The 17,213-nt window shown below is 35.7% G+C and overlaps 7 protein-coding genes across 7 annotated transcripts; 4 read left to right on the top strand and 3 right to left on the bottom strand. All coding sequences in view use genetic code 12, as the record gives it.

Moving 5' to 3' along the window:
* Window positions 1-286: 286 nt before the first annotated feature.
* CD36_29570 (ATPase, putative) lies at window positions 287-3,415 on the top strand (the record flags this gene model as incomplete). Its single annotated transcript, XM_002421942.1, has 1 exon — window positions 287-3,415. The coding sequence occupies one exon, from the start codon at window positions 287-289 to the stop codon at window positions 3,413-3,415; it is 3,129 nt and encodes a 1,042-aa protein (XP_002421987.1).
* Window positions 3,416-3,592: 177 nt separating this feature from the next.
* On the bottom strand, window positions 3,593-4,336 carry CD36_29560 (nicotinamide riboside kinase, putative; the record flags this gene model as incomplete). The annotated part of the gene is made up of 1 exon (XM_002421941.1): window positions 3,593-4,336. One exon carries the CDS (start codon window positions 4,334-4,336, stop codon window positions 3,593-3,595), a length of 744 nt encoding a protein of 247 aa, XP_002421986.1.
* A 2,049-nt stretch (window positions 4,337-6,385) lies between these two features.
* Window positions 6,386-7,927, top strand: CD36_29540 (conserved hypothetical protein; the record flags this gene model as incomplete). The annotated part of the gene is made up of 1 exon (XM_002421940.1): window positions 6,386-7,927. The coding sequence occupies one exon, from the start codon at window positions 6,386-6,388 to the stop codon at window positions 7,925-7,927; it is 1,542 nt and encodes a 513-aa protein (XP_002421985.1).
* A 1,265-nt stretch (window positions 7,928-9,192) lies between these two features.
* Window positions 9,193-10,719, top strand: CD36_29520 (multidrug resistance transporter, putative; the record flags this gene model as incomplete). The annotated part of the gene is made up of 1 exon (XM_002421939.1): window positions 9,193-10,719. The coding sequence occupies one exon, from the start codon at window positions 9,193-9,195 to the stop codon at window positions 10,717-10,719; it is 1,527 nt and encodes a 508-aa protein (XP_002421984.1).
* A 632-nt stretch (window positions 10,720-11,351) lies between these two features.
* Window positions 11,352-12,533, bottom strand: CD36_29510 (mitochondrial protein import protein, putative; the record flags this gene model as incomplete). The annotated part of the gene is made up of 1 exon (XM_002421938.1): window positions 11,352-12,533. One exon carries the CDS (start codon window positions 12,531-12,533, stop codon window positions 11,352-11,354), a length of 1,182 nt encoding a protein of 393 aa, XP_002421983.1.
* A 385-nt stretch (window positions 12,534-12,918) lies between these two features.
* Window positions 12,919-14,562, bottom strand: CD36_29500 (adenylyl cyclase-associated protein (cap), putative; the record flags this gene model as incomplete). The annotated part of the gene is made up of 1 exon (XM_002421937.1): window positions 12,919-14,562. The coding sequence occupies one exon, from the start codon at window positions 14,560-14,562 to the stop codon at window positions 12,919-12,921; it is 1,644 nt and encodes a 547-aa protein (XP_002421982.1).
* Window positions 14,563-14,859: 297 nt separating this feature from the next.
* CD36_29490 (actin-like protein, putative) lies at window positions 14,860-17,196 on the top strand (the record flags this gene model as incomplete). Its single annotated transcript, XM_002421936.1, has 1 exon — window positions 14,860-17,196. The coding sequence occupies one exon, from the start codon at window positions 14,860-14,862 to the stop codon at window positions 17,194-17,196; it is 2,337 nt and encodes a 778-aa protein (XP_002421981.1).
* Between the last annotated feature and the right edge of the window lie 17 nt (window positions 17,197-17,213).

Below are 17,213 nucleotides of genomic sequence, written 5' to 3'. Positions count from 1 at the left end.
CTAATTACAAACAGGCTTCGAAGTTATTTTGCAACATCAACAAAATCAATTGCTCTCCAGAAACACAGTTGGTAGCACCAGGAAAACTTTTTTTGTATGAGACGAGACTTTATAAAATGTCGTCATAAAAAGTTCTCAACTAATTAAAAGTTCCAGTCCTCATCTCGAAAACAGAGAAAAAAAAAAAATTGGTGATGAGAAGACAAATTCTTTTTCAATCTTTTCACTTCCACCTACTTTCCCAATCCTTAGTGGTACATTAATCAGATTGTTTACATATTAAGTTATGGGTAAAAAAGCAATTGATGCACGTATTCCTGCTTTGATACGTAATGGCGTTCAAGAAAAGCAAAGATCATTTTTTATCATTGTGGGTGATAAAGCTCGTAATCAACTACCAAACTTGCATTATTTGATGATGAGTGCTGACTTGAAAATGAATAAATCTGTGTTATGGGCATACAAGAAGAAATTATTAGGTTTTACGTCCCACAGACAGAAGCGTGAAGCAAAAATCAAGAAAGACATAAAACGTGGAATTAGAGAAGTCAACGAACAAGATCCCTTTGAAGCATTTATATCTAATCAGCATATCAGATATGTTTATTACAAAGAAACTGAAAAGATTTTGGGGAACACTTATGGGATGTGTATCTTACAAGATTTTGAAGCCATCACCCCCAACTTATTAGCCAGAACAATCGAGACCGTAGAAGGTGGTGGATTAGTGGTCATCTTGCTCAAGAATATGACTTCGCTAAAACAGTTGTATACCATGTCTATGGATATACATTCAAGATACAGAACTGAGGCACATGACGATGTTGTTGCAAGATTCAATGAAAGATTTTTACTTTCTTTGGGCTCTTGTGAAAATTGCTTAGTAGTTGATGATGAATTGAATGTTTTGCCTATCTCAGGGGGAAAACATGTAAAACCCTTGCCACCTAAAGATGACGATGAATTGACGCCTAACGCCAAGGAATTAAAGGAATTGAAAGAGAGTCTTGCTGATGTACAACCTGCTGGGTCATTGGTGGCCTTGTCAAAAACTATAAATCAAGCTCAAGCAATATTGACTTTTATTGATGTTATCTCAGAAAAAACATTAAGAAATACAGTCACATTGACTGCAGGAAGAGGTCGTGGTAAATCTGCTGCTTTAGGTATTGCTATTGCTGCAGCCATATCCCATGGATACTCCAACATCTTTGTTACTTCTCCTTCACCTGAGAACTTGAAGACGTTGTTTGAATTCATTTTTAAAGGTTTTGATGTCTTGGGATATACCGAACATATGGATTATGACATTATTCAGTCTACCAACCCATCTTTTAACAAAGCTATTGTTAGAGTTGATGTCAAAAGAGAGCACAGACAAACAATTCAGTACATTTCACCAAATGATAATCACGTTTTAGGACAAGCAGAATTATTGATTATTGATGAAGCAGCAGCCATACCACTTCCAATTGTGAAAAAATTGATGGGTCCATATTTGATTTTCATGGCTTCTACCATTAATGGTTATGAAGGTACTGGAAGATCATTATCTTTAAAATTAATTCAGCAATTGAGAACTCAATCCAATAATGCAACACCTTCTGAAACTACTGTGGTATCCAGAGATAAAAAATCAAGTGAAATCACTGGAGCTTTGACTAGAACCTTGAAGGAAGTTGTATTGGACGAGCCTATAAGATATGCACCAGGCGACCCTGTTGAAAAATGGTTAAACAAATTACTTTGTCTTGATGTTTCTTTATCCAAAAATTCCAAGTTTGCAACAAAGGGTACTCCACATCCATCCCAATGCCAATTATTTTATGTCAACAGAGACACTTTGTTTTCTTACCATCCGGTCTCAGAAGCATTCTTACAAAAGATGATGGCATTGTATGTTGCCTCTCATTACAAGAACTCACCTAATGATTTACAATTGATGAGTGATGCTCCAGCACATCAACTATTTGTATTATTACCCCCAATAGAGGCAGGCGATAATAGAGTACCTGATCCATTGTGTGTTATTCAGTTAGCATTGGAGGGTGAAATATCCAAAGAAAGTGTTAGAAAGTCTTTGTCTCGTGGCCAGAGAGCCGGAGGAGATTTGATACCTTGGTTGATTTCGCAACAATTTCAAGACGAAGAATTTGCCTCGTTATCAGGAGCAAGGGTTGTTAGAATTGCCACCAACCCCGAGTACTCTGGGATGGGTTATGGGTCCAGAGCAATAGAATTATTGAAGGACTATTACTCCGGTAAGTTTACTGATATCAGTGAATCCACTGAGTTAAATGACCACACAATCACAAGAGTCACTGATAGCGAGTTGGCCAACGCATCATTAAAGGATGAAATCAAATTGAGAGACGTTAAAACATTACCTCCGTTACTTTTAAAATTATCAGAAAAAGCCCCTTACTACTTGCACTACTTGGGTGTCTCGTACGGTTTCACATCTCAATTGCACAAATTCTGGAAGAAGTCAGGGTTTACTCCTGTTTATTTAAGGCAAACTCCTAATGAGTTGACTGGAGAACACACTTCTGTTGTTTTAAGTGTATTACCAGGAAGAGAAGATAAATGGTTACACGAATTCTCCAAAGATTTCCACAAAAGATTTTTGAGCTTGTTATCGTATGAATTCAAAAAATTCCAGGCGTCTCAGGCTTTAAGCATTATTGAAGCTGCAGAACTAGGTGAAGGTGATAAAACTACCAGTCAAACATTAACCAAAGGGCAATTAGATCTGTTGTTATCTCCTTTTGATTTAAAGAGATTGGATTCCTATGCCAACAATTTATTGGATTATCATGTAATTGTTGATATGTTACCACTAATCTCCCAATTATTTTTTTCGAAAAAAACTGGGAAAGATATTAGTTTATCATCTGTTCAATCTGCCATTTTATTGGCTATTGGATTACAACATAAGGATATGGATCAGATAGCAAAAGAGTTAAACTTACCAACGAACCAGGCCATGGCAATGTTTGCTAAAATAATCCGTAAGTTTTCAACCTATTTCAGAAAAGTTCTCACTAAAGCAATTGAAGAAAGTATGCCGAATTTGGAAGACGAGAATGTCGATGCAATGAATGGAAAGGAAACTGAACAAATTGATTATAAAGCGATCGAGCAGAAATTGCAAGATGATTTGGAAGAGGCTGGTGATGAGGCAATAAAAGAAATGAGAGAAAAACAACGTGAGTTGATTAATGCGCTCAACTTAGATAAATATGCTATTGCAGAAGATGCTGAGTGGGACGAGAAATCGATGGATAAAGCTACTAAAGGAAAAGCAAATGTTGTTAGTGTTAAGAGTGGGAAAAGGAAATCCAAAGAAAATGCTAATGATATCTATGAGAAGGAAATGAAAGCTGTAAAGAAATCAAGGAAATCTAAAAAATAAATAGGAAGTTGTGTTAGTCAAGTATTAATAAATTTTTTACAAAGAGATATAAACGTTTTAACACCATTGGATTACAAAAACAAAAGGAAGGAATCTTATCCTGTATAAATTTATATATTAGTTATTCTGCTTTCCCTTTTAAAAGAAAATTGCAATATTGCTTAATATACTCTTAGTTTACAAGTGATTAATAATTGATGATAATGACGTCTCTACCAACGCATAAAGCCTAGTGGTATCATTATTGTCCACATCAACTAGATCATACCTTTGAACTATTTGCTGATTCAATTCGTTGCTATCTACCTTCTCTTCCTGATATAAATATGCGTGACTCTTGACATACGCTGGCCACACAATTTTGGAGAAGTAATTAGGAGGATCAACCCAAAACCCCTCAGCAGTAGTGTAACCTTTTCTGGCTTCGCGTCTAGACTTTAATGTATCAAATGGGGCATGAAAGAACAATTTTATATCAAACAATTTAATAATATTAGGGTCATGAAATAACATAAACCCGTCCACTAATACTATTTTCTTTTTGACAAACTTCTGACTGTTATTTGTAATCTCTTTAGCAAAATGAATTTCTTCTTCCTTCAGTAACTTCAAATCGGATTCGCTTGGCTCAATTGATTTGACACTTGTGAATACCCCTTTTTTCAAATTTTGAAGACATTCTGTAAATCTATCAAAGTCTATGGCTTGCGGACAATCCCAATTTTGATATCCAGTCTCAGGATCAACAGGAATATCGGAATCTGTAAAATAAAAGTCATCCAAATGTATTAGGACAGAACTAGGAATTAATAACTTGAGTGCTTTTGCAACGGTGGTTTTACCAGAAGATGAGGCACCACCAAGGGCAACTAAAAGGACCTGGTTTCCAATATTATTATTCTCAATTCCACTAATAGTCATTAAAAAAAGTTGGGAAAGTCTAAAACCCAAAGCAATGTGATATTGAAGAAAGGTGGAGTTCAAAAAAAAAAAGCGAAACTAAACTAAAATTTGTTGAGATGAAAACCAACAAAAGAGCTCAACTTCAACTTCTAATCAATGATGTTCATTGTTTATTCCTTTTCTTTTTTTTTTTTGTATTTTCTGTCCCGCCAAAAGAAAAAAATCTCTGTTCTCTTGCTACCAGTAAAATGTTTTAGTTAGACATAATACTGGAGAGAATGATAAGGAAATGATTCCGCATTTGAATAAAAACTATACACCAAATTATAAGGAGAATTTGACTTAAAGAAGCGAAAAATGGATCATTCACTCACCAGTGTTTTATGAAAGGGATAAAATTCAATTCCACTAATAGTTGCTACGATTTGATGAATATATACCATAAAAACTCATATATGATCCAAGAAATAAACAAAGAACGAAGTACTACCCAGTGTAGATCTTTTGATTAACTCAGGACAATTCTTTAATTTGACATTTTGAAACAGCAGAAATAGATCACCACATGAGTTGGTAACTCCTGATATTGCATTTAGAAGTAGTATAACTGAGTATTTCCTCAATTTAGCTTTTGGTGATATGTTTGCTTATCAATTGTAGCACAAATGCATACAACATATCGCGATCTATAATTTTCTCATTTGAAATAGCCTTCATACATACTATCCGATGGTTAATTAGACAAGAATTAATAATTCATACTTGGTGAAGCAAATATGTTTTAGAATTTGTGGACGCTTTCTGAATCCTCGTGCAACTTATTTATGCACATTATTGTATCGAGTGATAAATATTTCAAGGCTAGCTAACAAACGGACAACAACAAAAAAAAATTAATCAGGTTCAATTTTATAACCAAATTGAGTAATTATTATTTCACATACTGTGTAACTATTTTTTTTTTTTTTTAATAAGAATTTTTTTTTTTTTACTTCTGAGTAGTCTATACCTATTGATGATATTTAACATGTACGAATGTGTCCTTAATATTTGAGGAAGGTATTATAAACAGATCATTTTATAGAATCAGTTGCAAACAATGATTAATAATTTGGATAAATTGTTTCAAAGTTGCGAACACAGTTGAGTCTACTAACTTATCAAACCAACTACCCCTGAATAGATAATAGTATACAGATTACACCATATACAAACCAAACTTTTCTTACTCCTTACAAGGGGGATGAAACCAAGAAAACAAGCTATTTCAATGAAACATTCAAAAAAAAAAAAAAAAAGAAACGAAAAAAACACAGTTATAAAGCAACCCTATTAGAGCTGTGTTTGATACCATTCTACAACAAAGTAAAATAGTCTTTATTTTTTAGATCAGGTTTGTTGTATGTGGTCTTCTTTTAGAGGATTTTGGATCTGCTTTGCATTGGTTGATAATAACAGAAAATTAAATTTCCTTTTTTCGCAGCTATTTTTTTTCTTTAGTTAAATTACTTAAATAGGAAATCTTCCACTTCGCATATAAAGATAGTTGTTGTTGATGAGTAGAGTACAAAATGAAGCTATCAAAATATTTTCAAGTACCTTTACCACATTAAGTTAATTGCTGAAAACAGCCCTAATATGTTGTCTATTAAAATTGTATATAACTGATTTATATTCCCCCCCTTTTTTTCTTTTTTTTTTTTGAATATAACACATGAAAAAGAACTGAAAGGGAGATCATAGAACAAAATAATACCCTGCTTCCGTGCATTTCTTTAACTATTTACTATAATTGTACTTTGGCTTTTCAAAATTTTTCTTTCAATCACTGATAAAAAAAGAATAAATTCCTAAATATTTAAACAAATAAAAGAAAAAAAAAATTGTCATTCGTTTGTTTGTCTTAGTTTCTTTATAATTCAAATAATTCATAGTTATTTGAAATCAGTGGTCACATAGATAAGCAAAAAAACAACCGTCAGACAGCTTTAGTTGTTTTCATTATTGTATGCTGCATTATATTTCATTTCACAAACAGTCAAAGTGTTATCTGTCGCTAATCTTGTAATGAGTGCTACTCCAACCAGAGAGTTGGATCAGCATACCAGTTCTTCACCCACCAAGCCATCACAGCCAAAGTCTTTTCATGCAATTACTACACCATCGCCTACAGATTCAGAATCCGTTACCAAAGAAAAAAAGCCGTCCCCATCGAACCCTGAATTTGTATCCAACTGGAAGAATTTTAATGTTGGGGACACGAAGTACATTCATCACGGTCACCTGTCACTGATAGCTTCATCAGCGTTAAAAAGCGAAACCAAAACAAAACCCAATAAGCCTTCAAGCCCCATTACCAAAGCATCTTCTAACAAGATTGTAATAAACAAAAGCATTTCAAAGTTACTAGGGCTTTCTGAAGAGGCAATTGACGAGAAATCAATTTGGCCATACAAGATGGAAACATTAAATGGGATCATTAATCTTAAGATCGAAGAAGAAAAAACTAAACAAGAAAGCATAAAAAAGGATTTGGCAAACACCGCAATTGAGTTGCTTACATTGGCAAAATCACTAAACGTTCCTGGTGAACTAATTTCATATTTATTCATATCTGATTCGGTGACAAGTGATAGTTTAAATGCCACCATTTCTAAAATTCGCAATGAGACTCAACAACTGTTTCTCAAAGATCTGTCGGAAAAATCGAAAATGGACTCGATTATTGGCATCAAGAGAAAGCATTCCAGCACTAGTCTAAAGAGTAGCGGTAGTGCTCTTGTTTCTCCCTTAAGGTCACCAAAAAAACTTCCATTGGAAATTGCACATCGTCGGGTTGTTTCGGATGGAAGCGACGAGATCAGTAATAAATCAATGTCCAAAATGAGCTCCCCTCCACAACCGCCATCGCTACCATTGCCATTACCACCCACCTCAGTCCATAATCACCAGCCTCCGCCACCACTTTTACCATCACTGCAATTTGCCACTCATCCAAGCAGTCAAAATCAAAATCAAAATCAAAATCAACTGCACCTGCATGTACACCTGCCTTCTTTACCACAGCAATTGGTACCACCAATGTATCCTATATTTTATACCCCTCAGCAAGTAGTTCCTCAACAATACAATCAGCAACAATCGCAACAGACCCAGCAATCACAACAACCACATTCACTGCCAAGTGCCACTCAAGATGGTAGTGGGAAAGTACAGGACTCTCCATTTGCACAACAATACCAAGTGATTTATCCAGGGCATTATTCTGGCGCTCCTAATTTTGTACGACAACAATATCCTTATTACGTTTCGTCATCACCAACCCAGGCCGCACAGCAATATATCATACAGGGACCGCCAGTAGTGAGTCAGTCACATTTACCTCAAACTTCATCATCAGCAGCACAACCACAGACTCAGCAAAAACAACAACAACAACCAGTACCGTCTCATCACTTTGAATCGCCTGACAAAACAACTGGCAAATCCGAAGACGATACCACACCTAATAAAAGACATAAAAATACCAAAGGTGGTAGTATAAATTTCATGATTACTACACCGAAGAATCCGCCAAAAAAGAGGTACAACAATTCATCCAGTAAATAGAGATTAGTAATTTAGTAATAAACAATACCAACGAAATATTAGCATTCCACGCATTTGTAAACACTAGCAATCCATGACTTGATTTCTTTAAACTGGCACCTCAACACAAAAGCTTGATGGTTAATAATAAATGTGTTTTTTTAACCTTTTTTGTTTAGCAACAATATTTTTGACTTCTTTTACAAATCGTTATCAACAAATTCAATTGAGTAAAGCTACAACTACAACTACAGCTTACTGGTGTGTTGATGTAATAAATTGGGAACTCAAGCTAAAGAGGAAAACAACCACATGAGTGGCTATACTTGTATTCATGTATTCCTTGTGGTAATAAAGAGACTGTAGCCAAATGGTCACGAGAACTTTCAAAATTTGAGTTGCCCTTCATATATTGAAGGTAAAACTACAACATTGTGTTGGATTTTTTATCAAACAACCTATTAGCCCCTGTCGATGTTGATAAGATAGGAAACTTTTGCAAATCAAAATATTGCCTGATTCTAAACGACGACGGCCTTCAGGATTTGCAAAAGGAAGAACTGGCTATTTTTTTTTTTCCTCCCCCCCCTTTTTTTTTCTCTAAATACACAAAAATTGCAGATATTTTTCTGTGATGAATTTGCTTAGTTACAGTCACGTTCTCAGAAATATTATAACTAACAAGGGGTTAATCGTCTTTCCTCTTTTCTTCAAGCGACTTCATATTGCAAAAATACTGAAAATATTGCTGGTTGCAAACGGTATTATTATTGTAATACGAATTAAACCTTAAACTCAAAACAAATCCTGCGTTCAAATGTTGATGGGTAACACCAAGGCAGGCCAAGCATATTAAAAGAAAAAGAAAAAGAAAGACTTGTTTATTTTCTTTTTGCCAAGAAGTATATGAACTTATATTTATTGCAGACTTCGAACAACATTTCAAAGCGTACAATTATCACTCAGCTGAGTCACCAGATACTTTTCGGAATAATATGCATCGGAAAAACTCGTTTCTAATGCATGAGGCATTAAATCAACCTATTTTTTTTTTTTTGAAGTTTCTTTTTTTTTTGCGCTCTCCTTGGTAGCAAAAATGCAAAAAAACAACAATAGTATCGTGCTGCACCATTGTCGTCGCGTTACTAAAAGTGGTTCCATTTGAAGATATACGCCTATATATATATATACCCCTTCCCCTCCTTCTTTGGTTTGTTAAAATCCATTTTGAATTATTTCCATTCTTCAAATCAAAAAAAAAAAAAAAAACAATCCAACAAACAAATATGCCAGAAGATCGAGAAGAATTAGATATCGAAAAAGTATTATCAAAAAAATTAGAGGCTATCGAAACCTCAACTGAGAAAAAAGCACCATACACCGTATTTGAGAGTACTGATAAGCTACTACTAATTATAGTCTTATCTTTGGTTGGATTCTGGAGTGCTATTTCTAGTCCAATATATTTCCCAGCTTTGCCAACACTTACGAAGTATTTCAATACCACACCTTCAGTGATGAATATATCAGTGGTTGCATATTTGATTTTCCAAGGTATCGCCCCAACAATTTCATCAAACTTGGCTGATACATTTGGTCGAAGACCAGTTATATTAGGGAGTATTATTGTTTTCTGTGCCGTGTGCATTGCTATATCACAAACAAAAGTGTACTGGTTATTGGCATTGTTGCGTTGTTTTCAAGCTGCTGGTATTGCTCCAGTATTTGCAATAAGTTCTGGAGTCGCTGGCGATATCTGTACCCCAGCTAACCGTGGTGGTATGGTTGGTGCCGTTTCAGGTTTGCAATTAGCTGGAAACGGGATGGGGGGTTTAGTTGGTGCAGCATTGATTTCAGGATTTCATACCTGGAGAGCTATATTTATATTTTTGGCTATCGGTGGAGGTGTCACTTTTATCTTTGCCTTTTTAGTTTTAGCAGAGACATCACGAAGAATAGTGGGAAATGGTTCTATAATGCCCAAGAATGTGTTAAATAAGGCCGTATTGATCTACCTTCCACATTTTAAAAGCAAAATAACAAATGATTATTCAACATTGCAACCTAAGGGGGCATTCGATATCTTGGGTCCTTTTAAAATATTTTTCCAAAAGGAAGTGTTCTGTACTTTATTGCCACTGGGGATGCATTTTGCAGCATGGACTGTATCCTTAACGTCCCTTTCTACTGAATTAGAATCAAATAAATACAACTACTCGGTGATGAAGGTTGGTTTGGTGTATTTGCCTCAAGGTATTGCCTGCTTCATTGGATCTTTAATAGCTGGCCGCTGTTTAAACTGGTACTACCGCTACAGAAAGAATTTATATGATAAACAAATGAATGACGTTCCTTTGAACGATCGTCCACCTTTCAATTTGGTTGCTTCCAGATTAACATTGACTATCGTGCCCTTGGCCATGATGGTTATTGGTCTTGCATCATTTGGTTGGTGTCTCCAATATAAACAACCTATTATATCTATTATCATTTCAACGATTTTGATTTCATTTTCTGCTTCTGTCATGATGTCTGTTTGCACAACAATGTTAGTTGACTTGTATCCTAAACAGAGTGGTGCCTCTGCTTCATGTGTTAATTTAATGAGATGCTGGCTTGCTGCATTGTTCACTGGTGTCCTCGACCATATGATAAGTTCATTGGGATTAGGAGGTACATACACACTTTTGACTGGGATTTGCTTACTCACGGATCTTGGTTTGGTTTATGTTTTGTACAATGCTAACCAAAGATTTGTAAATTATGTTCTGCCTAATCAAACTGCAGTTAATTCGGATGCTGAGGACTACTGATAATGACAATCAGAACAACAACAACAACAATACTAATAGATTCATCATTTTCTGTTTCTTTTTTTTTTTTTTTTCAAAAGCTTGTAATTATTTATAGAAAAATCTTTATAGACTACAACCAGCATATAGGCTTTCCATAAGAAGCCTTTTTCTTTAATTTTTAATGTATTTATTTCGAATTATAAAGTTTTTTTTGTTTCCATTGTAGACCAGTTACTGTATAATTTCTGCAGAATCATTTTTGGCTAATTACGATAAGATACTAATGCCAAGGAGTAATTTCCGAGCCTGTATTTTGATACATTCTTTGAACAGAATGGATAATAACGAAAAAACTTGCCACATAAATATACTAAAAAAAAATGTTCATTGGTATATTAACGTATTTTGAACATAAATATCTGGGAGTATAATTGCAAATCATATACCGAGTCTTCCCTGCTCATCGCGATAACAGTAGCTTATGACACATGTTTTGACTCTCTACCCGACACAAATGCACTTTTTGTGGGTGCGAAAAAACTCTCATTGTTATACAATACTTACAAGCAAATTAGAATAAATAGAAAGATTAATTACATTACCATTATTCACAAAATATCACTTTATATATGATAATAATACTGCATAATCTATTGACTAGCACATTGTACTCCAGGACCTCCATGAGCTTCTTCATCTGACTCATATGGATTGCTTTGTTCCAATTTAGCTGGGACCATGGTACAATCGTCGACATCAGCATCTGCTGGAATCTTGATTTCTTTTGGTTTTGGTAAAAGAGTAGCCAATTTCTTCAAGCTTTCTTCATCCGCAAAATTATTTTCTGGGAACTTGACATTGAAATGGATTATTAAATTACCTTTGTGGGTTCTGACTGGCATACCAAATCCTTCAACCATTTTAACAGATCCTGGAGCAATAACTTCTCCAGCTGGAATTTCAATTCTAACCCAATCACCTGAAATATGTTTAAAGGCAATTTCACCACCAGCCAAAGCTGTAGCCAATTCAATCTCTTGTTCAATCAACAAATCATTACCTTTTCTTTGGAATACTGGATGTGGTTTCTGAGATATAATGAACACAACATCACCTGGTGTCACCCCTGGCGTTTGGTCACCTTCTCCAGCAAACGTAATGTGATCTCCATCCTTCATACCAGGCTTTACATGAACTTCCAAAATCTTTCTTTCTGACTCAGTCTTTTTACCGTTACATTTTTTACAACGGTCCTTTGGATCAATCAAATCACCAGTACCTTGACACTTGTCACATACAGTTTGGAATCTTTGAATCATTGGACCCATTTGTTTAGTAACAAACTTCATACCATTACCGTGACAATCAGGACATTGTGCAACCTTACCTTCAGCACCACCACGGCCGTTACACTCGCTACACAAGACAGTTTTGTTCAAAGCTAACTTGACGGATTTACCTTTATATAATTCTTCCAAGGAACAAGCGATGGAATGCTTAATGTCTTTACCTCTAGATGGACGCTGCGGACCCCCATGGAAACCACCACCAAAGAATTGAGCAAAAATATCGTCGGCATTCATACCGAAGCCTCCAGCCCCTTGTCCACTCAACCCTTCTTCACCATATTGATCATATATTTCTCTTTTTTGGTCATCGCTCAAGATTTCGTAAGCATGAGAAAGTTCTTTAAATTTTTCAGCTGCTTCTGGGGAAGGATTTTTATCTGGATGATATTTCAAAGCAGCTTTTCTATAAGCTTTTTTCAATTCAGCATCAGATGCATTTGGTGATACACCCAAGGCATCGTAAAACTTTGTGTCTTTAACCATTACTCTATAAATCTAATGTGGAAATAAATATATATGTGTGAAAATGAAAACAAGAAGGGAAAAAAAAAAAGATATATGATTGGTATCTGATATAATAATAATGATTAACCAATTTAAGCTCTTTGGATGTTTTGAATTATCAAAGGCAAATTTCCAACTTTCTCTAAACTAATCTGTTGGAAAAACAAGAAACCAAAAAAAAAAAAACAAAAAAAAAAATTTTAAAATTTTTCGCTCTCTATAAAATCATTTCTTTTTTTTGATTTTACTCTTTCTCTCTCTTTAAAAGACAGACAACTGTGAAAAAAGAAAAGAACTTTCTAGAAGATTGTATGCAGTATACAGATGTACAAAGCTGACTAAGTGAACTAAACATCTACAATTATCATCCAGCATGTTCAACAATTTGAGTGACCAACTTACCGTTTACAACCTTACTAACAAACTGTTCAGGGACAGCCAATTCTTCATAATCATCATTTCCCTTTGGTGCATTGATGTTGAGTGCTGTAGTGCTACTAGTGAAAACCTGACTATCATTGTCAATGCTCTCTTGTGACAAATATATAGTTCCTTCATCTGATTTATCAATGCTCAACATTGGTACCAAACCTAAAACCTGTATGCCAAACTTGTAGGATTTAATAACATCGACACCGGAAATCAACGAATCAATGACAAGACCCACATTCTTGGTTTCGGATACCGACACCGCATTTGCTTTACCTTTCAACTGTATAGTAACATCACTACAATTTCCAATGAAAACAGATTGATGCATCTCAACTTCAATGGTAATTGGACTCAAATCTGAAACATCAGCTTTTGTAAAATTTTGAATTATCCATTTTGTACCATCAATCAACTCTTTTTTAGCAGGCTTCTTCACTGGAGCTGAGCCCACACCACCAGATAAACTGGTTGGTTTCTTTGGAGGTGTTGGTTTTTTTGGTGCAACAGGTGGCTGCTTTCTCAATTCAGGGTTCTTATGCGTCATCTCAGACTTATCGACTTTTTTCAAACCAGATGTGATACTAGCACCTTGATTCAATTCAGCAAAAACCGCATTAATACCACCAGAGGCTGAAGAAGCATCTTCACTGCCTTTATCAGTGTCATCAAAAAACGTTGATGGAGGAGGAGGAGGAGGAGGAGGTGGTGGAGGTGGGGCAGCACCAGCAGCACCAGAAACAGAGGAGGAATTCTTATCAGCACTCTCTGCTTGCTGAGAAACAATTTCTGCAAATGGCTTTCCTTTGGGATTCCATGAAACACCAGCTGTGTGATATTCCTTAACATAATTCTTCAATTCGTCAAAGACAGATAATGTTTGTTTGACCCACTCAACATGCACTTGATCCTTCGACTTGTATTCTTTCAAAACTCTGTCAGACCAAAATTTGACTGTATCTTTAGTATCAACAATGTACGAAACTGGTGTAGGAATTCCAATCCAATAAAAGACAGTAGTGCTTTCGCTGAAAGTGTTCAAATGATTGAAAAATGGTGATTTACGGTTGGAATCTTTCAATTCGTTAATTTTAGTACATTTGGCGTTCATTGGTTCCAATGCCTTTGCCAAAGCTGGATCAGCCATGTCTGGCTTCTGGGATTTCAACACGAGCTCCAAAAACTTTCCTTGTTCGACAAATGCTTCATAAAAATACTGAGCGGACTCCCCTACCAAGGAATCAATCTTTTTGGATGTTTCAACAAGTGGATGAACATAGCTTTCCACAAAGTTCTCAAATTCCACAAGTAATTTAGATTTTTCTACAGGAGCTTCCGAATAAGTAGGAAATGAACCAGATTCAAGTGATTTTCCACCCGAGATTGCTTCTGAAGATTCAACAGTTCTGCTTTTGGGGGTTCCCTTTTCAGTGAGAGAGTCGACTCCATAATGCTTTTTGTTTGCTTCCTCTTGGAAAATGGTAATGTCCTCAAGACGAGACGTTGCTGCCTCTAATCTTTTCAAGATTGTAATGATATTGTAACCTTGAACATTGAATTGACTCTCCTCGGTTGACATATTATATGAATTGTCGTATATTTTTATAGTTAGGGGATAGGAACAATATTATTTGCTGACGGAAAAAAAAAAAAAAAAATAACAGACAACTAATCGACACTGGCAACTGAAACCATAATCACCAAATTATTCTGATCAAAGAAACACGACTTTTCAATTTGTGCGAGATTTCTTTCACCAGTTGAATTCAATTCCGATTTTTTTTTTTTTGCTTCTTCTTTATTTGAATAGTACTCCCTGGCACAGTATATCAGTTTATTAGAGGCTAATTCATTTGCAAGTTTGTTGTTACAAGCCATGGCACCATCAAAAGTCAAACTGGAGGAAGAGACTTTCCCACCACAGGAGATACATTTACTTAAAGATGCAGTTTTTGGGTTTCACAAACAGGAGCCTTTTTATCAAAACTATCAACAGGATGTTCCTATTGCAATTGATTTGGGAACTTCAAGTTTAAGAGTCGGATTAACGAATTCTCCAGAGCCAAACAATGTTTTCCCAGGAATAATTTCACGTTATAGAGATAGAAAAGCAATGAAGACATTAACAATTATAGGAAATGATGTTTATAGTGATTCGGCATTGAGATCAACAATCAAAACACCTTTTGATGGGCAACTAATCACAAATTGGGACTACATGGAGTATATTTTAGACTATTCATTTGAACATATTGGTGCAACAAGCGATAACGGAAAATTGAATAATCCAATTGTGATGACCGAACCAATAACATGTACATACAACCAACGTAAATCTATGTATGAGCTATTGTTTGAGGCGTACCAAGTTCCTAAAGTGAGTTTTGGAATTGATTCTTTGTTTTCATTTTATGCAAATTCGTCTGGAAAATCAAGTGGGTTGGTAATAGGCGCAGGTAACCAGCTGACAAGTATTATACCTGTGATTAATGGTAGGGGAATATTGTCGCAAGCTAAAAGGATTGATTGGGGTGGCGAACAACTGCAACAATATCTATCAAAATTGTTAGCCCTCAAGTATCCATATTTTCCAAGCAAGTTAAATAACTATCATACGGCCAACTTGTTCAAAGATTATTGCTACATTCTGGAAGACTACCAGCAGGAGATTAAACATATATTGGACATTGATGTTTTAGAATCAAAGGACGTAGTAGTGCAAGCACCGGTTGAAATTAATGTGAGTAACGAGAAGAAGAAAACAGACGAAGAATTAGCCGAACAAGCTGCCAAAAGAAAAGAACAAGGTAAAAGACTACAGAAACAAGCTCAAGAGAAACGATTGGAAAAACTAGCACAGAAGCAAGAAGAATGGGAATATTTCTCCAAATTTAAAGAAGATAACGCCTCTTTGTCCCCACAAGAGTTTGAAACTAAATTAATCGAAAACGGCTTTGATGGTCTAGAAGATTTCAAAAAGTATATGAGTTCTCTAGAAAGATCCTTAAAAAGAGCTAGCCAAGGAGGAGAAGACGACCACGAAGAAGAAGAAATTGATCCGTCGAGTGCATGGCCTTTAGTTGATATACCCGACGATCAATTAACAGCCGAACAGATAAAGGAAAAAAGAAAACAAAAGCTTCACAAAGCCAATTTTGAAGCCAGAGAGCGTAATAAAGAGATTAAACGGCAGCAAGAAGAAGCGAGGTTGCAATTTGAGAAGGAGCAACAGGAGTGGCGTGATCGTGATTTGGATGACTGGTGCACCACCAAACGTTTAAAGTTGGCCGAGGCCATTAGCAAGTACAAAGAAAGGCAAAAGCTATTGGAATCGTTTAAGGACAGAAAGTCTGCTGCTGCGCAACAAAGAATGAAATACATTGCAGATTTAGCCAACGATGAGAATGGTTCGACTTCAACTCAATCCCGGAAAAGAAGACGTAATGCCAATGCGACAATAGATAATGATCCCAATGACACTTTTGGAGCTAACGATGAGGACTGGAATATGTATAGAGAGATAACAAACTCCAGTGTCGAGGAAGAAATGGAACAAATAAACAGTGAAATTTTGAAATTGGAAGAGGAGCTTTTGTTATATGATCCAAATTTCCACCATGAGGATACCTTTGCCGCCGCATCAACGTTTGATTGGAAGAACCTGGTACTCCATAAATTTATACATGGTCCTCGTCCGAATATTACAATTGAAATGCAAGCTGAAGGGTTACTGCCAGAAGAAATAGCCACACATCCTGAAATGATCCGGAAAAACCACCAAATGCATCTAAATGTAGAAAGGATTAGGGTTCCGGAAATATTGTTTCAACCGAGTATTGGTGGTATTGATCAAGCTGGAATTAGTGAGATTGCTGACGATTTGTTGAACAGTAGATTGGACGGGAACTTTACACCCGGTGGTCAATCATATGAAGTTTTGGGGGACATATTTTTAACGGGTGGATTGTCACTTTTACCTGGGTTCAAAAATCGAATAATGTCAGATTTTAGATCATTCCTTCCTGTGGGTGCCCCATTACATGTTAGAACAGCCAAGGACCCCATTTTAGATCCATGGCACGGTATGTACAAGTGGGCAAATAGTGAAGACAGCACTGATGGCTATGTAACAAAAGAAGAATACGAAGAATACGGTCCTGAATATATTAAAGAACATGGACTTGGTAATGCTTGCTTGAAAGATTGGAGTTAAGAAAGAAGGAGCGGAGA

The sequence above is a fragment of the Candida dubliniensis genome, chromosome R, assembly GCF_000026945.1.
Source record: "Candida dubliniensis CD36 chromosome R, complete sequence".
In the NCBI taxonomy this organism is placed as follows: domain Eukaryota; kingdom Fungi; phylum Ascomycota; class Pichiomycetes; order Serinales; family Debaryomycetaceae; genus Candida; species Candida dubliniensis.
Note: the sequence above shows the minus strand (reverse complement) of the source record. Positions and strands in the feature narration are given on the sequence as shown.